Source organism: Oryzias melastigma, linkage group LG5 (genome assembly GCF_002922805.2).
Source record: "Oryzias melastigma strain HK-1 linkage group LG5, ASM292280v2, whole genome shotgun sequence".
NCBI lineage: Eukaryota > Metazoa > Chordata > Actinopteri > Beloniformes > Adrianichthyidae > Oryzias > Oryzias melastigma.
Window position 1 is genome coordinate 18,625,984 of NC_050516.1, and position 25,083 is coordinate 18,651,066.

Below are 25,083 nucleotides of genomic sequence, written 5' to 3' on the forward strand. Positions count from 1 at the left end.
TTGACAACTCAAGTGCTATTTGTTCCAGCATGGACTGGATCACTCAAATGGAGTTTACTTTCCTTAAAATGACACCTCATCTCACTTCTGTCAGACTGTAAAACCAGAGCAAATGTGTCCACACGGCCCCTTCCTGCATGATCTCGATGTCTCACTCAGCGCCAGGCTCTAGCAACACGTGTTATTTCTCTGAAGTGACAGTGTAATTAACCTTTCGCGGTGTTGAAAGCAGAGTTCAGATCAAGAACTGGTGTACCTGTCGGTCCCCGATGGTTATGGTTGCCAGAAGACACTGGCTCGACCCAGAGCATCACCAAGGCAACGAGGAAGGCCACCTGCCAAGGCCAGCCTGCCCTTCTCCTCAGCTTCATCCTGGGAGAGAGAAAGAGGGGGCAAGGGGGCAAACAGGGTGGAGGAATGGGCATGTAAAGCTTTCTGGATTTAAGAGGAGCAATATAAAACAGCACAGTGAGCACAGATAAGATGAAAACACAAGAAAGCTCGAGAACAGGAGAGATAAGATCATTTAAAGCCTTATTTTGTTTACTTCTACCAGACTAAAGGATAATGCTTTCAGAAGATTCTTAAGAAAACTGTTAGCTTTGATTCTAGATAACATCTTAAAGCACAAACGCAATGTCTTAGATAAAAGTTAATCATAATTTATTTCTTTTTTTCATAGTAAATTAATTATGTCTTTTCTTATTCTTTAAAATACAACAGGTGTGTAATTGAATGGTTTTTATACTAAATGAAGGCTTTTTATATACTTTTATAGTATGTTGCATAGAGGTTTTTTAATATTTTATGTTACTCTTTTCTGACTTCTTAACAAAGTGATGACTGCATTATTACATTAACCCACACGGAGATCCAGACCAGCTGAAACCAGTTATAGAAAGGACCTAATCAGTACTTTTCCACTGGAAAACAAAGCCATGAATTTACTTGCTGGCAGGAGCATGAACCTACAACCACTCAAGTTGTAGGTTTGAAGACGACCATTGAAGATATGAAAGACCACATTGACCTGAAGCCACATATGCACATATGACCCGCTTCGCGGACTGTGGAGTCCATTATACAAGGTTTTGTCTTTCATGGTGTAGAAATTTTAAACTTTTTATCAAAAGAACTAAATTCCCATTGAGTTTTTTTTGGTCACTTTCTTCCTCATCAACCTCACATAATGCAGTTAGGTCATTTACAACAAAACCATAGGTTGCAAAAAGAAAAAGAAAAATATTATGGATTAAAAACGTACATATTAACTCAAATCTGAAAATCTGTTTTTTATGGTTAAACATCTTAACTGTAACAATTATTTAATATTTTCTGTGTTTTTTTCCCTCTCTTAAAAACCTATTCTGATTAAAATTCCTGTTTTTGGTGTATCTAGCATGTTTTGTGGCATATTTTTAGATGATGGAAGAAAATTAAACTTTTTTATTCTAATTGTTGCGGATCAGGAGGAGGCGAAAAAATGCAGTTTGATCAAGCTTGTAGCTTGTCGCTGTGATGTTGGACCTACATCAGTATCAACAAGCTCCCTGCTCCACTTCAGTCTGAAGCATCCACTTGTAGACGACTAGATCCATGTACATCTACGTTTTCCTCATCTGAGCTGACATCTGGCTCAAAACTGTACAGCTGGATAACTCCAATATTGTTCACCATTTAAGTTTCACCAATGATGTTAGCTTGGACTTGTGAGGGGCTTTAGGCTTAGCGGGAGAGAGTGTGACTGTCCGCCCATAACTAAGACGTAAATTACTACTGCTGCTCTGCAGAAACTATGTCCAAGAAAACACACATGCTTTTTGATTTTGCCTAAAACCAGCATAATCATAAATAAAAATAAAAAACTGGAAACACTTTTTCAATAGATCAAAAGATGATCAGAGTGGGATTTTGTTTTTTTTGTTTTTGCCCAAAAAACATGAAATTGCAGATGATTAGAGAAAAAAAAAACACTTTTTTTTTTATTTTATTTTATAAAGAAACAGTAATTTTGGTTAACAAACACACAGATGAAGAAAACCTGAATGAAATCATCAGTTTACATCTATTTATCCCCTAATTCTTTTTTTTCCACTTTGCCCCATCACAAGGAGCACAGACCATGTTTTCATTCACTCACTTCTCAAACCTCCTCTTCCTCTTCTTCCTATCTCTTCTCCTCGTCCTCGCCTCAAACGGAAGACGCCTCTGGAGGAAGGAGGTGAAAAGGAAATCTGTCAGAAGGGCCAGTCTGCCCCAGGGTTCCAGAGCAGTGGCCTTCACCGGCCTCATACGAAGGTCTGCGTGTGCATGCATGTTTAAACAGACACACATGCACACAAACACATACACACACGTGAGGTTGAAGATGTGAAGGCCTACATTCTGTCAGATCCATTGTTTACTATAGGTTCACCTACCCCAAGGCAGAATGTGATCCCCATTCTAGACATCACACACTGCTGCCTCTCCCTCACAAACACACAATTATGAACACACCCAGCCTCACACGGGGACAATCACACACACGTGTATAACAAACTATGAGCTGAACTGCTTCCAAAATGGGTGTGCATTAAAGAAATGTGCACTATAGAGTGAAAACTAAACATTTACACACACACACCTGCACACTCTAAATTTGCACAATATTTGCAAGGTAAATTCAGAGCCTATCAAAGAACAGCAGGACAGCCTCTTCCTAATTACAGCTGAGTGGCAGCCTCAGAAGTTCTACACACTTTCCGAACTGCACACAAAGTGAATTACCATCCGGCTGTAATGGTGTGTCAACACTTCTCCCTTTTGCAAAGAGACCGATTCTGCAGTCTAAATAAAAGACAACATAACACATTAATGACAAAACTCCCCCAAACCTTCATTATTCATCATAACTCATTGATATTCAGCTCAGTCTGCTAATAGGCGAGGAAACGTCCTGGGAAGGTGGGAGCTCAGACCCCAAAGCCTCGCGCCTCTAAACTGCCATTTGTGTAGCGCCACTGCCCCCTAGTGGGAAAGACGCAGATAGCAGGGGGAAAATGCTTTGAAACTGGAGATTTTTATGTTTTTCTACAAAGAAAAGTGGCTAGCCAGGTAAAGTCAGAGAAAATGGTTAATGCTAAAGTAGCCATTAATTTGGTATTCAGAGTAAAAAGGAGGGAAGACAATAAATGTTGGTAACCATTCAGAAAGTCTTCAGTTTTCTCTTTTTTATTGCAATTTTATTTTTTTTCCTACTCTTGTAAGCACATTTTTAAACACCAAATTAGTGTATTTATGTGTCAAGAGGCGTGTCTGCCTCATTCCAGTACAATATATGAGTGCTGAGAGAAATGATTAGGGATGCTGCACAGCTGCACTGAAGCCTATTTCTTATTCCCTTTTTAAAGACTGAGCCATGGCATGCATTTTTATCAGCTTTGTTCTCTGATACACTCATTAAAAGAGCACAGTTGTGCATGCATGTCTGTGCACGTGTATGTGTGGTCCCCAGATTCAGCTGGCTGCGACTCTCGGGATAAAATGTCCCATCCCGTCATTAATAGCGCCGATGTCACCTTTACTCTCGCTCGCACCACAGACTGCGGCCTCAAAGCATATTAATGCCTTAGGGAGAGTGAAAAATGGAAAACTCGTGGGGCTTGTGTTCAGGTACACACGAATGCACAGACTTTTTTTTATCTTAAGATCAAGTAACTAAAATGGTACTTATAGGGACGGCCGGATAAAAGAAGAAAAGCTCAAACGGCCATTGTGTCTTTTAGAAGATTTGGCAGCAGCAAGAATGCTCACTCACACGTTTAACAAATAGGCCACAGAGATGCTGAAGATTATCCAAGAGCACCAAGTCTCCCTCCCATCCAGAATTATCCCTCTTTCTACATCATCCACTCCATCTCCCTTCACTGTGGGTCTCTGAGGGCAGCAGGAATGAGTCGTGTCATATCTTGCAGTAATCGCACAGGACTGACACAGAGGCTCATCGACATGCAACAAGGCAATCCTACTATCGCCGCAAATATATATCTGTGTGCCCTGCATCTGAAAGGTATCATCTGCTTCCCTTCACGCGCCCCAGCACAATCACAAACACACACACACACACAAATTTGTTCAGTTATTCATGTGCAAACAGTCTCTGACCTCATCTGCAGCATCAGAAAATACGTTTGCAGAGCATCGGAAATAAACGCTGTCTGCCTGATAAGGCTGTCAGTCGTGGAGATTAAATGATTTGTCGGGACAGGAAGTTTCAGATTAACAGGACTGAGGAGACTAAGAACTGCGGCATTATTTGATCACCTCAGTGACTCCTCTTCACTGTTATTTATCCTTCCCCACAATGGACAAATATCTTTTTTTTAAACTTGTTAAATCAATTTCAAATTTGTTTTTCATCTTGGAAGCACTGAGCACGCAGCAGCGATAGCAGTTTGGAACATTTCCTGACAAAACCAATCAGAATCATTTTAACTCTAAGCGTTCACTTGATCTGGACTATGATGAACGGATCATGTAACTCCTAACTTTGGACTAGGTATCTCTTTCAAGCAGTTGCAGCTTTTAGAGCAAACGTTTCTCTGACTAAAACATCACATGTTGCTTATCCACTCAACACCAAACCGCCTGATGCAAACCAGGAGTCTGCTTGTACACTTAAATGTTTTACACAACAATTTATAAGTCTGGTTCTCCCAGCCCAAGATAAAATACAGGGTTGTGTCAGGATGGGGGGAATCTCTACAAAATGTGCAAATCAGAGAAAGCTGATTCATGAGGTGAACAACAAATCTTCCAGACAATATTTTGCTCCTAACAAAACAATTTTTCAACCTGTTATGTTGAACCATCCTCGTCAAAACTTTAATCTTTTTTAGAGGAGATGCTTAGCGGAAAAAAAAAATCTGTAACTCTTTCACAATAGTGGCTGAACACAACTTAAAGATTTCCATATAAAAAAGCAAAGAAAGAATTGCATTGATTCCCTAAAAACAGGAGGATGTCCTCTCTGTTCAGCTTCAACATGAATGTGTGATTTCTAAGAAGAATCGTCTTGAAGACCACAGAGGTTACACCACTAGATCCGTCCTACTGGGACTGGCTCTGCCCAGACACAGAGCAGGCAGACAGAAAGCATATCAGTGTAAAACAAAGTGCATCTCTTCGAGGCAGAAAGATATTAAAAATGAAACGGGCAAAAGCACAAAGCGCCGTGGAACCTCATGTGGAGCGTTTCAGATGTCTGCAGATATGCACTATATTAACATTCAGCCAGGGTGGGTTATGGTGCTGCTTCTTTGCCTGCTTCCAGTGCAAAAACCATTACAGCACGTTGTTGCTTCACATTTCTTTTGGGTCGCCGGGCAGGTGGAGCTGGTGTGTGCGGATACAAAATTACACAGGCACAACATACACGCCTGGATCCTGCACTATTCATAAGACCCGGCATCTTATGTATTTGTGTCCTTTCACGTTCCGCCTGTTGTTTTTGTCTGTGTCTTTTGTTTGCTCCCCTTGAAGAGCCTCACTATAGGTCTCTTCACTTTCCATTTCTGTATGCATGCTGCTCTTGTTTCTTTCTAGTTACTAAAACATCCTGGGGACAAGGATCTGCTGCCCCTCTTGTTTCTTATTCCAGACTTAACACTTGAGTAATATCTCAACAAAAATTCTATGAAATTCTTAAAAGAATCGTTAAAAAATAATATTTATTAATGTTAAATCCCAAACAAGTTAAAGGGCGACATGAAGTAACAACACTGTGCCTGAACTCTTAACTCTTAAGACTCCGTTTTCTTTCTGTCAACACAACGGCAAGCAAACACAAAAAAAAAAGATGCTGTGTGCTGAAATTGTTGAGACAGGGAAAGAGTTGTGAGTGAACGTCTGAATTCAGGACCATTACCAGGCTGTGGTATTGACTGCAGAGTTCAGAGAATGGCCTTGGCACTAAGGTACCATTACAGCTCAATTGATCTGCCTGCACTTAAGTCTAAATCCCACCTTGTTGCACAAGCCATCGTCTCAGGATCCGTTGACTGAGAAATATGTGTGCGTGTTTTAGCACATGTGTGTGTTTTGGAGGGTAGGAAAGGGGAAAGAAAGTTCAATAGTGTGGAAAATATATCTGTTTTTAAGCTGTTTCTGAGCTTTTGAGATTTTCAACGTTGATTTTTTTTTTTCTTCTAAGTCGACTCATCTTTCTTCCTCTAAATTATGAAATGGAATTCATAAAGCGTGTGACAGGTCACTGCCAGGAGTCTGGACTCAGCTCCATGCAAATACAACAATGTATTCTTTTACATTAAGTGTAAAACTTATTCAATTTTTCTGCTCTAAATATAAAAACATTGTCTCATAAACTGCTGTGTTTATTTACACCATAAGGACTGGTCTCTCTCGAATAAATCTCATTTAAGTGTTTAAGCACTCTACAAAAAAATAAATAAATAAATAAATAAATAAAAAAGCTGTTGCTTATTTTATAGAGGAAAAAAGTGCCGATACTAACAGGCTAATAAACATTAGCCCACTAACCCAGCATGTGTGTGTGAGAGGAAGCCGTTTCCCTGCCTTCTCCTTATTAACAGTGGTTTAAAGCCCTGACAGTCAGCCTGGACCGACACGTACCAGAGTCCTCAGAGCCGCCGACAGACAGACAGACAGACAGACAGAGGCACGATCCCACCCGTAAATCTGCCGCCCTCTAATAAAGCAATAATAGGCCAATAAAAGCCCGCGTCTCAGCGCTCTGGAATATGGATAGAAAGGTGAAAAAGAAACATGAGACTTTTAGATGACAGCTCACCCTGGCCCTGCTTTTCTTCTCGACTTTGAGTGTCAATCTGCAAGATTTATGTTTTATCGTGTTCCAGGTGCCAGTATGACAGCATGCAGCTTGCATTTCTGTTTAAACAAGATGGATTTAAGTGATTTGCTTTTGCATCATTTAATCTTTATATTTAGTCCATAAGTTATCAGCCATAGTGCTCATTTAGAAATGTACACTCCCTCGTACACTTTACTTGCATAAAAACCGCAAAGTTGCTTTTTTTAATTAGTTTTTTCACTCTGTGGATTAGCTTTTTTTCATCAAATATAACTGGATGGATGTAAGTTGTCCTTTAACCCTAGACCACTAAGTATTTATATGATTTTCAATATGTTGCATTTTTCTGAGTGTCATTGGGTAAAGTCTAAAATGTCTCAGGAATGGGTGGACCAAAGGCCAAATCTCCAGTATCCTTTTTTTTTAAAGTAATTTTTTGTTCTCAAATTCTTAATTTTTCAGCAATTTCAAGCATGTTTTTAGGATCTTCCAATGTTTTTATTTTCCATTTTGTTACATAAACCACAGTTGAAAATAATTGTATCATGTGTTGCCATTTTTTCAAATCTATTTTTGATCTATTTTTATGACAAATACTTTTAACAGGTAAAAATTCCCCAGCAAAAGTGGTGGTGTAACTTTTTCTAGCCAAAGTGTTCTAGGGTCAAAACAAAAGAACACAAAGATGCTTTAACCCAGTCTTAAAGTTCCATGTCTTATTTTGTCTGGACAGAAATAGCAAAAAGAAACAGTTAGACAGTTTGCAGAGAATCTCCGTGAAAACATCTGAACTCAATTCACAATGTTTAGTGTCCAAGTGTGGATCAATGGACTGAGAAACTAACAACTTTTATATAAAGCTGGCTTTAATTTTGCATGAGCTTCAGCCTCACTATATATGTAGTGACTCCTTTGAGCTGTCAAGCAGAGGTGAAAAAAAACTTGCTCGGGTCCAGCTCTGCACCTTATGACACTGATACAAACCACCTACATTTTTAATGAGTGCACTTTTTTTTCTTTTTTTTTTTTTTACAAACACCACATCTTCTCAAATGAGCATCTTTGTATGCAAACTTTCACATGTGCAAAAGCAAAGGGGGAGTTTTAATGACACCTGCTCACTCTGCTGCTGCTGGTGAGCAACTGGTGCACCATCGCATTATTAGAGCGTGATGAACCTGCTGAATGACAGAGAGCGCCGCCTGTATATGAAATAAAAGAAAAAGATGAAATTATTGAAGAGGATGAGTAGAACAACAACAAAAAAAAAGTTTGGTCTGAGAAAAATGAAGAGGAGGAGAGAAACAGAGAAGTCAGGAAAATGGAGTGCGTGAGAGCAAAAGGGAGGAAGCCTAATCAATTGTTCATTTTAAAAAGTCACTGAGACGTGTCAGCGGTGTCAATAAGTGAATTAATTTGTCTGTGAGTCTGCGGAGCATGACACCGTTGCCGCACTCCCCTCGGACGAGCAGGGCCTCTAACCCTCACTCACAGTCTTACAAAGCAATTCCACACAGGGATGAGGCGAACGTATCACAAACGGACCCCGGAAACATCACGCAATTATGCCAGTGTGAGGCTGCCCTCACCACTTACACAAACTAAAACACACAAAGGGTGAATTCCAAGGCTTTAGGAGTCACATTTCACCTTGTATGCACCAAAAAGGATGGAATCAATCTTAAATTGAAGGTGAGATCCTACATCGAGTTGAAAATGATACACATAAAGGTTGCATGAGTTTGAAGGGTCATCAAAAAGGCTTTAAATCTTTAAAACGTAAAGACACGAGAACAGAAACATCACCAAGGACACCGTTTTTCTACAACTTCTTTAGGAGATGCTGTTGTTTAAAACTGATATCAGTTTGCCTCCAAGGAGGACCTTCGGTGGAATTTTTTAATCAAAGATCTTCCAACACACACGTCTGGAAATCTATGACTAAAAGATTTCCCCCCCCAGAAACCAAGACTTTACTCTTACATGTCTGTTCAGTCAACCCTGAATTTCTTCAATTTCTTTGCCCTTCCTCTCCTGTCTCCATCTCTGAGGCCTCAACCCTTTCCCCTCTTTACGAGCCGAGATGACCACCTCAGGCTTCCACCGATGCTTCTGCTGCTCTGCTTCCCGGTGAAGCCAGGCAGCACAGCACAGCGCTGTGCGGTGGGAGCGTTTCATAATCCCACAAACACACTCTCCCGCTGTCGCTCATGGTTACCGGCACATCTGCCAGCTGCCAAAGAGACGGGACCGGGGACGTGGCGTCTCTTCAAACAGCATCCACATCCACGCAGCAGATTGCATCCAAGGTGATAGAGCACTATAGGAAGAAACTGTGCCTGTTCAATTACAATCATTACTATCACTTAGGGAGATTTGTCATGGTCAAAGTGAGTCAGCTCGGTGAGAGAATCACCTTGAAGCTTGTAAAGGGGGGTTACTTTCACTTTGAACAAAAGTGGAACTTGCGCTTTTAAAACTCTGCTAGGTGTGGTGAAAATTGAATAAAATCATTTTTGTAAGTTTTTATACTTTGTAACTCTAAAAATGTTAATTATTTCTATTGAAAACATGAATCATCCCATTTACTGTGTTAACAATGATGACAATGTTTTGTGCATAGAAGTTTAAACTTGAGTGAACAGATGTATGTAATACAGGAACACATGTTTTACCCTTCCCTGCCACAGGTCCTGACCTCTGGCCAGTTGTGGTTTTACCATTTTGACAGGAGACAAATACACACCGCACTCCAACTCATTGATCTCCAGCCCCCCCTCATCCATTAGTGTCATGGATCTTCTGTTCGAGAAGACACTTCGGCTCCATTCTGTACTTTTCTTTGATTCTGGTTCCATGAGTGAAATGTTTTCTCTGCCACGACATGACTTGACCCTCTTGCAGCACGAGCATGGCTCCATACAGTCATTTTTTTTTCTCGACACTTTGTTGAGATCTATCCACTCGTCACAGACAATCTGAGTGATCTCTAAACTGTTGTGCTGCTGTCACCTCTCCACCTGTCATGTACATCCGATTTCTGTTCGTTTACATCACCCCCTCCCCCCAAAAACTGTCATTCACACACATTTAATACATGCTGTGATGCTTTTTTACCACATTTTTCTTACACACAAATGTATGTCTTCTTGTTATCAGGACACTTGTCACTTTCCCTCCTTCCATCATCACTCATAAATATATCAGCCTTTCTCGCTCTGCATTTTCCAACCACTGCAGCCAGAACTGTCACTTGACAGGGTCCTCACACAAATGCACAAACCCTGCCCCCCTTCTCCACCCACTCTCATTCCCTGGATATTGTCCGTGTGGGAGCCGGATAAGGGATTTGCAAAGCTAAAAAGGCCCTTGTGGATAACAGCTGGGAAACACAGTCGGAGGGAGGTGAAAAGAAGGGGTCAGTGAGGGAAGGGAATATATCTAGAATGTTTGTGAGTGGAGGCTGCCCTCATACAGGTGTCAGTCATAGTGTGTGGCATGTGTGGATGGCTGGGGGAAAGCCCGTCAGGTTGGAGAGAGTAATCTCCGTGAGATTAAGAGCGCTCTTCCTGTGTTAATGTGACTGTCAATGAGAATTAAGTCCACGGTCTGATCCTTTTCCCCCCACAGCCTCTTCTTTGCCCATCTCATGTCTGCCCTGATGACACCACTCCCTGCTGAGTGTCAGTGTCCAGAATGAAAGAAGCAAAACAATTAAGGATATAATTCAACTTTAGAGCCAAGAAGGAAAGGCTGGAGAGGAGGAGGAGGAGGAGGAGGAGACAAGGATGACTAACAATTACAGCTCGATAGGGGCTGGGCTTCATCACTGCGTCCATTAACGTGCACCAAACCAAACACACACACATAGAGAGAGAGAGGGAGTGAAGAGAAGTGTGTCGATGAGGTTCTGCAACACCTCCCAGTCTCTGTGCGCAGCGCGCCTGGAGGAGCCGGCGCGCGCTTTATCCAGTCTATCTATCCACGCAAAAACGATTGGAGGAGGCGCGTAAAAAAAAGGAGACAGGTCAGCGCATCGCTCTCAATAGGTGCTGCACAGCATCCACTCCTACCGATTGCTTATTTAATCCCATCCAGAGATGAAACGCTGCCTCAGAATAATCTCCCCGACAGCGCGCGCCCAGCTCAACCTCCTATCACACCTTTCAACGCACGCGGGCAGGAGGTCTGATCAGGATCATTTCTACTCAACATCCTATCACTTCATTCGGGAAAACTTGCTTTATCTCTTATTTATTAATAAATAAATGAATTGAAAAAAGTCTCACATAAATCAATTTTTCATTAACCTATTGACACAAATGAACCAAAAAGACAATGGAGATTAAAAAAAGAAGGTTATAATCCGACACACACAGAAAAGAAAAAAGCACCACCTTACCCAAATCTATAACCTTGACGGCATGATCACTGGGAACTGTAAAGGATCCAAGTGAGTCGGTCGATTTCTGAATCACTTTGTGTTTCAACTCCACTGATTGTGTTTTCCAGACTAAGTGGGGCAGTCGTTTTAAGCATCTTGTCAAGATCCCGCGCAAACACTGCCAAATTCAGACAAAAAAGGGGGGAAAAGAAGCGACTGAAAGAGAGGGGGGGGGGATCTCAGGCTAACACCGGCGAAGCAACCCTCCTGAACCAGGTGAGGAAACGAGGTTCGCGCAGAATCCAGTTTTCAGAGATCCTGGCGAGTCCCATGTCAAGATCAGACTGAAGAAAAAAGTCGCCAGAAGTGCGTAAATTCCCCCAGAAACGGCGTCAGGCGGGCACTCCACACAAGTTCATCCCCCCCTCATGCGGGTCTGTCACGCGGAGGCGCTGGAGAGATGCTGATGAGAGTGATGGTACAGTGATGAAGGACTGATAGTTGCTCTCCCGTCGCTCCTCCCGAGCAGGGATCGATTGGACATGAGAAATGCGATGCGAGCGCGTCTTCCCAATTCAGAGCACGTGCAGCAGCGCCCGCCCAGTTCACCAGCGCCCCCGAACACCCCCTTACTCCCCACTTATGTCATGGAGCCTGAACTGTGGCTCCAATGAGAGGATGGGATACAAATAGTTTTTTCTCTGTAAGTTTCCAGCATGGAACGGTATGGAATGGAAGGCGCGCGCCCACAACTTCTCTCCTGATTTACAGTCACTTCTGAATGTTTTGTGCATCCACTCCTTGGGTTTTGTTGAGGGGGAGTCCGACAAGATCACACTGCCAGCTGACGGGCACGAATGCGCATGTCACATGAAGGTGTTAAACACGATCTGATCACCTCTGCTTCTCGAAAGCTTATCAATGAATCAAGTCCTGAATATTCCTGCGTGTTTGTAACGATTGATTGCTTTGTGCCGTATTTGCAGTCATTAGGACTTAGAGGAGGTCGATATCCACTAACGACCAAAAAGGGGAAAGAAAGGGGGGCATCTGATCCGTTCGGATGTGCATCCCGCTCAAGGGTATCATTTTAATCGGGGAGGCAAATACTTGAAAAAGCAGACACTGTTGCAGGTTAAAATGGTGACAACAGCTCCACAACTCTGTCTTCAACGTCTTTAGGGCAAAGTTACTGTCACACAAATGATAGGAGAAAAAAAGAGTTGTTTTTCAGCTGATGAAACTTTGCTAGAATCTATTGCAAATCGATCAGCCCGGCTTTGAACTGAGCTGATTGGACATTGATGCAGGCGTGCCAGCAGGCAGGAGCGCGCGGCTCCAGGAGAGGTTTCAGCACCACAGACAGCTCCGGACACGCCGCATCTAACAGCGAGATGGAGGACTTGCGACAAGCGTCCCTGACTTTACGGCAGACCCCATCTGCAGACTAAACAAAGGTGTTTACCCCTGTAAACTATACAACAAAACAAGTAAGGTGATCCGCAATTGGCTGCACCTACAACCCTGAACTTGCATGTCTCAGCGGGGATGGAGGCCTTTATCTTAAAGTGATGCAGCTAATGGATGCAACAACCAAAAGCACTTATCTCATCTATTCTTTGCCAGAGAAGCCAGATCGGATCAGAGTAAACCGCATCATGTGATGTGGACACTTCTCTGGACTATGATCAACTCAACAAATCTGATTTAGTTTTTTCATATCTCCTGTCCATTCAAAGTATTTTACTTATAGCACCGTTCAGCCCTGATATGGCATCCCACACTTCTGGAAAAGGTGAAAGATCTCATCAGGAATTTTTCTCCCAATAACCGTTACCCAAGGGGGGAAAAAACATTGGGGAAATATCAGTTCATAACCCGAGGAACAGCTCTTCCTCCTGGATCGATATTCCCGCACTGCTTATCTCGGTGCTGGGACGCCTGCAAATGTGGCTATGGTAAGATCAGCGTGAGGTAATTGATTTATCTGAGTTCACGGGTGAGAAGTGTTTGTCTTTGGAGATAAATGAGTTTATGCAAATGATTGTGTTGTTAAAAGTGCACATGAGAATGACAGTGGGGTCACCTTTGGGTGATATTAACCAGACAAACCAAGTAAATTTGGCTAAAAACCATAAAATAATGGAACATAAACTTTCCAAAAGAGAGGTCAGAGAGACAGTTGGTGGAGGTTTCTTAAGAAAAAGCAGTTTTTAATAACCCAGGGTGGGAGCTGCTTGCAGAATTTGAAGTCTTGAGTGACTGCTCACATGGGATCTGATGACTGCACAGTTTCTACTGCCAGTAATTACACTCAACTCTTTGTTGAGAGTCACTCTTCTTGTCCTGGCACCCTACAGCCGTTTATCAAGGACGACAAAGTTAAGTAATTCCACATTTCTTGAGGGTGTGTGTGGGAGCCATTAGGCCTCCAAAATCCCTCAGAATCTCCAAGAGAGGTTGAACTATGGCCTGAGGCAAACAATGTGAGGCTTAGTTGTTAGTATCTGAACATTTTAATACTAACCACTAATTACATGGTTGAACACTAACCCCCTGAAGACAAGAGGGCAGACAAAAAAAAAAAACAAATACCAATGTTCATTTAGTTCATGCTCAATGTGAGAATGCTTCTCACTTTCCAGCATCTTTTCTTCGCACATGTTCTGCATCATCCCATTCAGCAGCCTGGCTGATCACAAACCCCCATTTTATTTCTTTCTTCTTTGGTGTAGTACAGAGATTCTTTATTTCTTTATGAGGTCACCGGCAGCAACCCGAGCCGGGCCATAAATAGTGTCCATCCCAGACAGGCTCTGTGTCTGTCAATACTCAGAAAGTTCAGACACAACATCCGCACAGAGGCACACAGGAGCGCCCCCGCTGACAGCCGCCTTGTGATGTGGAAGCAAACGCCACTGAGCAAATATTGTTTTCCTCTGACCTTTTGTATATATTTGTAAATACATCATTTTTTGCCTGTCAGCGCCGTTGAACTCAGTCCGTCAGGAGCGGTCACACAGCCGAAGAGGTCAGGATCAGGCCTCATGTGTGGTGTCGTACTGCCCCCATGTGGCCGAGAGTCGTCACTGTTTGATCAGGCCGTTTTTCTTTTGAGGTCATCCAGATTTATTACAGCTACTGTAAAAAGAGAACAAGTGCCCTTTTGCAAAGAGCCCCTTTCCTCCTTACACACGAGCTCACAAAAATAATGAAACCTTCAGATTAAAAAAAAAAAAGAATTTTCACATCAGCAGGAACTCATAAACCACATACTTCAGTTTGTTCCTCAAGGTTAGACTTCAAGAGATAAATAAGTGAGAAGAATCAAATTTTCTATAAAATGTGGCCAACAAAGAGAGGAATACATGCTTTAGTATTGCCCTCATTTGAAAGGCTTTATTTTATTTTGAAAGAGCTCTCCTGTCAAAGACATTTTGTGAAGTCATAATCAAAAAAGGTCAGACTTAATTGCACATGATAAATAAAACATTAAGCTCCCAAAAAAGCCACACAATTTTCAGAGCACTTCACGAGAGCACCTATCATTGTGCTCATTCCCTTTCAGTCACAGTTGTTACAAAATATGAAAATAAAAGAACTTTGAGAGGGTAACGTTTGCAGCACCTTGTTCGTTTGACCATTAACCCTGATTTTACTAAATAAAACAAAGTTTATACAAAAACATTTTTAAAAATAGTCAATAAAAAGGAACACTGCATCTGCAGTGTCTGTGACTAATGTTAAACATAGATGTAAACAAAGTCAGTCTAGGTGATAAAACCAAACATTTTTTTCCAATTTTCAGCCAGCAAATGCGAAATATCTAAAGTAGGCCTATATTTGGAGTACTTTTTGACTAAAATGTCTTGAAAAGCATCATTTACAGAAGTAACTGTGTAATAATGTGCCTAATTTCAAACAGAATATAGAGAAGCATCTCTGCATCCTGAGCGAACCACTGCTAGTGCTACATTATTACCCTTCTACAGTCTGGCAGCTTATTAAAGTGTGTATTTTTCCTCTATTTCTATAATATTCTAATACTTTATTAAAGGAGAAAAAAAATATCATTTTGGAATCTAACTGAAGGCTATGATGTTTTTTGTCAGTAATTACTTCGGGCACCTTCATCATGTAGTGGAAACCTTAGTGCAGCCCTGTCAGTCTAACTGAAAGGAAGAAAAAAAAATACTTCATGGATGAATCCTGAATAATAACAGCTCACAACATCAAATCAAGTTATGTTGGCCCTGTTAAGAAACTCCGGTTTGATTGTCAGCAGTTCTCCAGACACTCGCATCAAAATGACGCTGATCAAATTGGACAAGATGTTGCATGTGAAGGAATGTGACAACAGCAGCTCATTTACCAACATTGACGGCGGGGAACGAAGTAGCCACAGCGGAGGTAATGAAGAAACATAGAAGACATCTTATTGCTCTCCAGCTACAGCCCCCCCTTTAACTGATCTGACACTAATAGAGCTTGTGAAAGCTATTCAAACTGGATCTGTCACCAAACGGCTTTCAGTCTTTCAGACCTATCAAAACAGCAAAAGAGGTGACAAATAACCCCCACCCCATGACATATATTTGAGAAAATAATCTAGGTATTTTTTTATCTGTGAGTCCAGTTGCTGGGCAAATGGAGAAAAATGAATAACCTCTTCAGTTGAGACAGATTTTCCAACAGGGGTTATTTAGTTTTTGGAAACACAAGGTTTATATTTGCATAAACCCCCTTTTGTATTTGAGGCTAAACTTTATTTTTTAGGAACTATCTTAAAATATTGTATAATCCTTCTTTAAGTTTCAAACTGAATAGATGATGGATTGTAGAGGGGGGTGTTTGGAGAGATCAGGGGAGCAAGGAAGAGGGTAAAAAAGGGGGTTGAAGTCAAAGATAGACTAAAAATGGTTGGAGATTGAAAAAGAAGCAACATAAAAATGAACAAAAGCTTCCTTATCGCTAAGGCATGTATTTGCCTAAGAGAATAGTTGTTTTGTGCACATCGATGTGCTTAACTATCAGTACAAACACAAATGGTTGCGCCAACACCATGATCCAGACAGGTCACCAACCGGCTCCACGGTAAGTCCAGCACAGGGCAGAGGGCAAGTCTCCATCCAGGCTAACCGGGCCCGAGTTGCCACGGTAACAATGAAAAACAGAGAGGCCAAGCCCATGAAGGCGAGGACCACAAGCAGCCTGCAGGGGTACAGACATTCCCAGATTAGGTATTATTGGCTGCTTGGTTCAGGGTTCTCAAGGATCCCCCCCTCACCATGAAGACAAGGAGCAACCATCATATAAGTTGGTTTCCCACAAGAGGGGCAGGGCACCGTGTGGACACCTCCTGTGGCAATGGTGTCCAAGCACCCCCACTAAAGGAACCTACATGTCTAATGTGCAATTAAAGACAAGGGGACGGGAACAAAGAGGGAAGTTTCACTGTCAAGTAATAGTTGAATCACAGGCTAACGTCCTCCTCATGGACCATCATGAAATGTAATCGGAGAAAGGGGAGCAAACTGTCCCTGGAGCCCCGCCCCCTGAGCGTGGAGCACCAGACCTGGCCAGCTAGGCATTGAAAGATCCATAAAGTCAACTTGCTGACAGGAGGAGGTCTTTTTTCCTCTCCCTCTGGACTGTCAGACATTCTAAAGCTCATCGTGACGGTCACCGTGTTGCCACTTGGGATGGTGTGTGACATAATCAACTGCCTCCATCACAATCCGCATGAACTCCACCACGTCGAAGGAGTAGTTGGTGAACTTTGGATGGTCTCCAAGTGTGGGATGATGACCCTGAGAGAAAGAGGAGTTAAAACACTTTCAACCATTTATATCTGTGTTTTTAGGTTAAATCACATGTTAATAAACGTGAAAAAATGTTACTACAATGTGCATTACGCTGTGTGTGTGTAAGTGCTTGTGTGTGAGACATCATTCACACAGCCTTCACTGTGATACTGGAGTGCTAATGGCTTCTAAGGGGAGATTCTCTACCTTGTCCTGTGGGAGCACTTTGTCCATTTTCTGCCAAGTCACATATCGAATGCCCCGCAGACGAGCCAAATCTCGATAGCAGCTCTCATCCTGACAGTTATATCTGAGAGGAACAGATGCACACACTTATCTCTTGTTCTCTTTGGTTTGTCTCTTTTGCTCTGCGCTCATAAGCCCTGTGTGAATTCCCCCATTTACTAAAATCCACCCAGTGCCCTACAACATGAGACGCTGCACACAAACAAACAGATACGGTCCCTTCAGTCCGCCTGCCAAGCACCGCCAGGTGTGATGAATGCCTGATTAATTAGGCAGACTTTCACAGTCAAACACCAAGCGGCTGAGAGGCACTTTAGAAAGAGGACACTGCCAAACCAATGGCTCCGCCCCCCACCAACGCCCCAGCTTCCTCTGATTTTCACTTGCTCAGTCTAATTTAAAAGTGCCCCTCACAGCTCAAAGATGACCGCCCAGTCAGGGAGGAAGAGGAGGTGTGTGAGACCGGCCCCGTGCATTCCTATGAAGATGTCAGAGTGGTGGGTCATCTCCAGCTGCTTCAGGAAAGGAACATCTCTGGAAGACAGACGGGTAGTTAGAGACAGAAATAAATATATATATTTTATTTTTAAAACAGTCTCAATTGTGAAAAATGCAGCTGCTCTCAGATCGTAAGTAACTCACTTGTATTTGTAGTCCACCACAGTGACCTCCAGCAGAGGCACCGTCTTGAGGGCATTTACCAGCTGCAGCAAACAGAGTTCTGAGATCAATAAGACAAACAGCTGGTGACGATAGAAATTACCAACCTTTGGTACCTGTTCTGTTTATGGAATTAAGATTTTAAACAGGCACCTTACAGGGGTGGGCAGTAAATCAATAATAGAGGAGGGGAAGTTGCTTTAGTGGAAAAAAAAGCAGAATAAAAAAGAACAGGAAGTGGCAGCAGAATGGCGTGATGAACTCACCTTCTCTTGGTTTGATATCCTCCTGTATTCTGTGCTGCGTGCCAGCAGGGTGAGACGAACAAGCCTCTCCTGAAAACAGTGTTGCACACAATAATCAATCAGCCAAGGACAGGAAAGATATGGAGCCAGGAAAACATGAGGCTTTTTCAAAATAAGGCAAAGAGTTCTCCATCACGTGTTGAAAAGAAATTCTTATAAAATATCCGAGGTGATCCTAAAAGTCACATCTGAGAAAGAAATGTGTTCATTAGTTTGAAGAGCCAGAACTTTGCAGTCTCTACTGCCACCATGTGTTCAAAATTCATGCTATCCTAAATTTGAATATTTGCATCCATTAACACATAATTCATTTGTTTACAAAATATTCATAATAATAATAAAACATGTTTAAAAAGTGGAAATAAGGGAAAAACAGAGCGCTTCCAGAACAAGAGGCAAACAAAGATCATTTATCCATTGATGGAAGCTTAAGTCACTGAAGGTTTAAGGAGCACTTCTTTGGTAGCATTGTAAGCTTACTTACCTTTGTTCAAATTAAAATCAAGTGTTTCATTTTAGTGTTTCAATTCAGTTCTTTTAAACTGTGAAATATTCAAACACTTTAAGCATCAGAGAGAACTTTCACATATTATTCAAAATCTAAAGCACCAAAACAAAAAGAAAAAAAAGAAAAACACATTTTTCTGCTACACAAGAACATTAATTACACAAAGTTTTAAACCTACAAGAAAGAAAGTTTGCTTTGATGTTAGTTAATACTACTACTAGAATTATACTGGTAAATCATGCAGTTTGAAATATTATTTTGTACAGAAAACACCCTGTTGAAGAACAGGACTTGTTGAGAGTGCATATTAAGATAACAGGTGTTTGCACGCCAAAATCCTGTTCAACTGTGCCCCATTTATCAGTCATGTAAATGTCAGAAAATCAGTGATGGATGTGCACCATGAGGCTTGGGGCTGTTTTATGTAATAGTTTTCTCATCAAAAGAATGCTCATATCACCAGGATTTTGACCAAGACACAAAATAAACTTCAGTTTCATTAAATCAGGCTGTTTTGGCAAAGTAGAACACAATTTACAGATAAATATCAGACAGAAGATAACATTAAATGTCATTAAATGTCTTTTGTTGGTTCTCACAGGAGATGATCTTATCTTTAAAACTATTTCTCTGGTCTGTGATCAGGAAGAGGGACATCTTCCTGATCAGGAACTCCTGGTAAAAAAAGAGTTTCTTCTATCTTTCTTGGTCAGCTTCTTTTTGTTCATCTATCAACAAACATAAACCATGCAGGGTTCTATTGAACAGAAAATACATATATGAAAATAAATGTCAGTGGTGTCTGCGGTTCTTACCTTTGGTTTGTTTTGATGGACATGGAGGCGGTGCAGAACATGCTGGGAAAAAGCCCTGAACATCCCCTCAGTATAGCAGTTTGAAATCTAAAATGAACAAAAAACCTGTTTTATTTGGAAATACACCCAATTTTTCATCTGCAGAATTCAAATATTTGCAGTAAAAATGGTTATAAATCTTCGGTTCTTCTACAAAATGTTCTTAAGGATTAAAAGAAAAAGAAAAAACCTAAAAGGTTGTCTGAACCTGAAAAAAAGAGCATGTTCTGTGTGGTGAAAAAAACATCTATCCCACAGCAGGAATCTGACAAATGTAAACACATTTCCTTATCTGTATAGAATGAATATGACATGAGCATGGGTATTTCCTGAATCGTGGGAATCTCATGAAGACACCTGCAGTGCAGATCTACATGTGAGCGCATGAATATAAACATGACATACACTGCAGGGTAATCAGCATCAGCTTGAGGCTGACCCAGCAATATTTCTCACCTCAAGGCTGAAACTACAGGACAACACATATTTACATTGGTGTCATTTTTATAGTTATCTCCTTGGAAATTATCATTTAAATAACATTGGCACATAAGCAGTTGCTGACAGTTTGAATATATTACATAACGATTTGACAAAACCTGCATGTATAAACAATTCAACACTAAAATTGAATGGAATTTCTTTGTGCTTATGGCAACAGAAGTCCAAATATCAGAAAATAAAAGAATACTTCAAATAAATGACATTCTCTTTGCTAAATAAGCTCTAGCGGCTTTTTGTAGAATGCAAAACAAAACTATAAAATTATTTTTGGTTAATACAAAACAAAAGCGCCTTCCAACGACTGTGCTTTATGCTTATAATTTAATTGAATCCAATTGTTTTGTTCAAGGATCTATGCAGCATTGATTCCTTTTTCCTTAAGGCTGACAAAAAAATGCAAAAAAATAGTTCCATATAAAGTATATCTGGGGTTTGGGGTAATAGTTTTTTTAGTAATAGTTTGCATTAATGAAGTTTAAGAAAAAAATAGCAAAAAAAAAAATCGACTTACGAGGGGTGTGTTGTAAAAAAGGCCATATCTCATTCTTGGTAGAAGAGAGAAGAAGGAATCTTTGAAACAAACCTACAAACAAACACAAATGGATCACATGATCAAATGTGCCCTTTACCTGAAGTGAACTTTGCAAGTCTGCACACTTTAGAGTAGTCTGAAATAATGATTTGGTTTGGTAAGAACAATTTTAACACTGATTAGTTAAAAGCTGAAAATGTCAAAATTATTAGACATCTCATGAACTGAAATTACATCACTTCTAATCTAATTGAAAATCTTTCCTTTTCTAGTCTAGATGACCTGATTTGAAAACCTGTAACCCAAGGACATTTGCTTAAACTGGATAAACTAATAAACAAGATGCAATAAGTAAAAAAAAAAAAAAAGAGGTTATACAAACTCTTTTTGAGTCATAGGTCTTCAGATGGACGATGTCGTAATCTGAAAAGGCCCTCCATGTTTCACTGAACAAATCTCCATATCCATAAAAACTCTGACAAATGAGAGAAGAAAAAAGTTTTTTTATTCAAAAGGAATTGCATATATTCAATTTCTAATTGTGGTCTTTCATTTCCCTATCTTTAAAAATTGATTAAGAAAAAAAAAAACCTTTATTGATTGAAAACCATTCTCTAAAAGTGCCAGATACCCACCGTGTCCCACATGACGATGAGGATGTCAGAGCTGAAGGAATTGTTAATGTGTTGAGAGATATACAAGTTGACAAAGTCACAAAAATGATGGTACATGTTCACCCCTATCAAAAAAATAGACAAAAACAAGCACAATTACTTTAAATCATGACATGAAAAGGGATAACAGGAGAGACAGAGTAAAAATTAAAAAAAAATGTGTTAAACTCATATCAGTTGTTTTTTCAAAGCATTACATTTTTGGCTGAAAACATACCAGCATCAAGCTTCATAAAAACTGTAGGTTTTTCAATAATGATGTCACAGTGTCCATCCTTTATGGGATGAAAGTCCAGCTCTGAGTAAGTCTGTAGTTCAGCGTACCTGCAATGACATGTCAGTGCTTCTGTAAATACAACACTAAGATCATAAGTTCATGAAAAATGACAGCATACAATTCCATAAATATCTTTCAACATGCACTAATGTGAAAATAATGAATGATTCATATAATTTTGTCTGAGATTGTTGTTGAAAACAGTATTGTGGTTTATTTAAACATATGTGCCTCAAAAAAAGAAAACATCGAGCCAGCCAGGAGTCGAACCTAGAATCTTCTGATCCGTAGTCAGACGCGTTATCCATTGCGCCACTGGCCCTGTAAGCCCTCATGTGGCCTACTGAGTAATAAATGTCGAGGATGGGGGATGGTCCCGCTCAGAGCGGCAGTCTTTTGTTCTTTTGTGTACGAGTGTGAGCGTGTGTGTGCACACACAAGCATGCATGTGTGAGTGAGCACATGCAGCAATGAATCACTAGTAAAACTGAAAGCAAAGTTCATACAAAGGCTGTTTTTCATAGACATCCACCACTATTTTCAGTTGTTTATTTTTGGTAAAACGGAACGCTTTACATGCTGAAACTTCTGAAACACTAATGTCAAAAAATCTGAATTCCCTGAAACTCAAACAGGAGCTTGGGGGAGAAATGCTATCCGGAAAAACAAGATCATTAGTGAGGGATTTCCTGTGAGAATCTTCTATTTCTTTTGAGTGAAAACTGGACTGTTAAAGAATCCAGATTTGCAGAGTATTTTAAGTGTTTAACTCAACCCTTCTGTTTAGCATTCATGCATTTCACTTAGATCCAACTAAGTCCATTTACTATGATTTTATATTTAAACTCACAAACGATTCTTTCCTCTTATCGTTGTTTTTTTTAATACCAAAGAAGTCCACAAGGGGGTGCTTTGTTTATTTGTTACTTTACAACATAAGTTGTTATTTGTACTTATACTGATTATTGCAATATTTTCCATATTTTGATACTATCTGTATCTTGAATCGCATAGTAACGTGAGTTACCCTCATTAATATTTCCATGAGATTTAAAGATTACAAAATCCATAGCTTGTTTTACATAACAAATACTCATTTAAAAAAAAGGTCTGTTTTCTTGAGGTAATTTTCTCTGGAATTGATTTGTTTTTTTGTCGCCTCTTGGCCAGGACTCCCTTGTTAAAGAGAGATTTCTTAATATTTATGGGACTTCCTGGTTAAATAAAGGTTAATAAATAAAAAATAATGACTTGGTGCTCTTGCTGTATTCCAGTCAGAAGAGAAGTGTCTAATTTAAAACAAAGAATTAAAGCGTGTAACTACAAGGACTCACCAAGACTGCAGAGGACTCTTGTGATCTCCCTCAGCAGCAAGTGCCTGCTTGTTCAGTTTGCAAAGTCCTCCAATTTCTCCCATTTGAATGAAGTCCTCCTGGAACCTATAGAGGAGAGTTTGAGCATTTTTGATCAGTCATAGGGACATCTTTTTTTTTTTATAAAAGTGTATTAAGCTGACCTCTCGTGACCTCTTCGTGGCTGCCGCAAGTCCAGGTAAAGGTTTGTTGCTCTGCAGTATCTAGTGTGGCGAGTACACCTCAATGACGAATCCTCCTGGAAAAAAATAATAAAAATTAAGTGATCTTAAAGGTTCTGGAAATTATATTTGAAATATCACAATGATTAAACTTTTTAAAGGCAAAGTATCTAGTGTCTATTGAGTATCAGCCCTTAAATTAAACTTTTTTTTTCTTTTCTTCCTGTTGACTCAAGAGGCCGGTGGGAACTAAGGAAATGAGGGAACTTACTGGATTGTTGGCCTTGCAGAGTGTTTTAAGCTCAGAGAGACGCTCACTGACGTAGCCGAAATCCGCCTGCTTCCAGAAAAGCTCTCGGGCCGCGTCCAACGAACGAGCCCTGACAACGCAGATTCAATGTGGAAACTGCTGTTTAATCATAATGGATCATCTGTGAAGTATGTTATTCATGTGCACACTGGTACAACAACAGAAAAAAAGAAGCTGAGTTTTAAACAAGACCAAAAAATGGCCTGACATTTTCTAGAATGACTTTAGGAGGATTTGACAGTTACAACAAAGTACCACATAAAGTGTGTCATCCATGATTTAAAGCTTAGTACCATCCGGAGTCAGCTTTGGTGCAGACAGGGTAGCTGAAGCGTTTCTCTTGGTCACAGTTCTTTTCATAACCCCAACAGGCTGACAAATCCTGCAGTGCATCCTGTTAAAAAAATGTGCACAAGCTTAACAAATAAGTGTAAAAGCAACAAAAATGTAAATTACATTTTTTCACCTGATGGTTAAAAAAAAAAAAGTGGGATGAAGGGTGCAAGAGGAAACTGTGACAATCAAAATATATTTATTATTTCTGTATAGTGCTCCCAAAACAATTATTTTAATAGTTGACTAATCACCGATTATTTTTCCCGATTAGTCAACTAATCGGGTCTTACACAAAGCGGATGTAAAGCACACATCTTAACCATCATTAGCTTTAAACTAACTAAAAACGAGATATTTAGCATTATCTTCGATAATGCTAGCGTGAATGCTGTAAGCTGAATTGGCCGCTGAAGGTGCTAGTGACAACAGCTAAAGATGTTGAAATTGATAACTGAAAAAGCTGAAGCTGATAGCCAGCTAAAATATTAGTTAAATCTCAACCTAGCCTTAAAAAAAGAAAAGAAAAAAAGCTTAAGTTAGCCAAAACAGCTAGCATATAACTGGAATATTAGCCAAATTCAAAAACAGCCTAAAAAAAGCCTAAATTAGCCAAAACAGCTACCATCATGGAGCTCAAATATTAACTAAACTCAAAAATAGCCTGAAAAAATCTCAATAAATGCCAAAATAGTCCAAAAAGCTAGCATAATGCTATTATAACTTTCAACTTTACTACACTCTAACTCCCTATAATAGAAAGTAATGACTACTAAATTAGTCGCTGACTATTCTATTGGTCGACTAATCGTGGCAGCTCTATTTCAGTACTAAAATATTTTAAAAAGTATGATTCAGAAAATAATGGACAATAAAAAAAGCCTGTTTCTTACTTTAAAAGGACAGAGTGGGTCCAGGCGGCACTGCTTTGCAATCCTCTTGTTGTTGTGGAGAAAGTAGGGTATGTGCTCTGGTGGCAGTGAGATCCAACTGTAGTTAAAGAGCGGTGTTGCTGTCTTGTGGTTCTCAGCCGTCTCAGTGGTGCCCACAAGGAGAGGAAAAACTAACCCCAGCGCTACTAGAAGCACCATAGTCAGAGTTACGCAGACATGTGAAATACTTGCTTCACTTCAGAACTCTCTGCAAGAGAAAAAAAAAAAAGTGAAGTCAGACCTGTAATCTTGGTTGAGAGCCTCGCACCACAGTACAAAAGCATGTGGGCACAATTAAGTGTGTGGGAACGCAGCTCCAGGCAGATCTAAGATCCTCACAAGGATGCAGGAAATAACGCTGACCTTTTCCAGATTCCTGTCCGAGCGATCATAA

The 25,083-nt window shown here is 40.4% G+C and overlaps 1 protein-coding gene and 1 non-coding gene across 3 annotated transcripts in view; both read right to left on the reverse strand.

The window, feature by feature from the left end:
• Nucleotides 1-256: 256 nt before the first annotated feature.
• eogt (EGF domain-specific O-linked N-acetylglucosamine (GlcNAc) transferase) overlaps nt 257-25,083 on the reverse strand; it is a 27,260-nt gene continuing 2,433 nt past the window's right edge. The window contains exons 2-18 of one of the 2 annotated variants that reach the window (XM_036211964.1): nt 24,651-24,897; nt 23,718-23,818; nt 23,386-23,494; nt 23,097-23,191; nt 22,915-23,019; nt 21,521-21,627; nt 21,265-21,368; nt 21,012-21,104; nt 20,609-20,680; nt 19,555-19,641; nt 18,193-18,261; nt 17,909-17,970; nt 17,681-17,800; nt 17,228-17,330; nt 16,903-17,026; nt 2,141-2,208; nt 257-372 (exon numbers count right to left, since the gene is read on the reverse strand). In XM_036211964.1, coding sequence (XP_036067857.1) covers nt 2,192-2,208; nt 16,903-17,026; nt 17,228-17,330; nt 17,681-17,800; nt 17,909-17,970; nt 18,193-18,261; nt 19,555-19,641; nt 20,609-20,680; nt 21,012-21,104; nt 21,265-21,368; nt 21,521-21,627; nt 22,915-23,019; nt 23,097-23,191; nt 23,386-23,494; nt 23,718-23,818; nt 24,651-24,848 — 1,566 coding nt within the window. In that variant the 5' untranslated portion in view covers nt 24,849-24,897 and the 3' untranslated portion in view covers nt 257-372; nt 2,141-2,191. Of the gene's footprint in view, nt 373-2,140; nt 2,209-13,925; nt 17,027-17,227; nt 17,331-17,680; nt 17,801-17,908; nt 17,971-18,192; nt 18,262-19,554; nt 19,642-20,608; nt 20,681-21,011; nt 21,105-21,264; nt 21,369-21,520; nt 21,628-22,914; nt 23,020-23,096; nt 23,192-23,385; nt 23,495-23,717; nt 23,819-24,650; nt 24,898-25,083 lie in introns of those variants that run through there. The other variant, XM_024270327.2, reaches the window with a different exon arrangement.
• Nucleotides 21,830-21,902, reverse strand: trnar-acg. The gene has a single exon. It is a non-coding gene; the product is annotated as a tRNA-Arg (tRNA).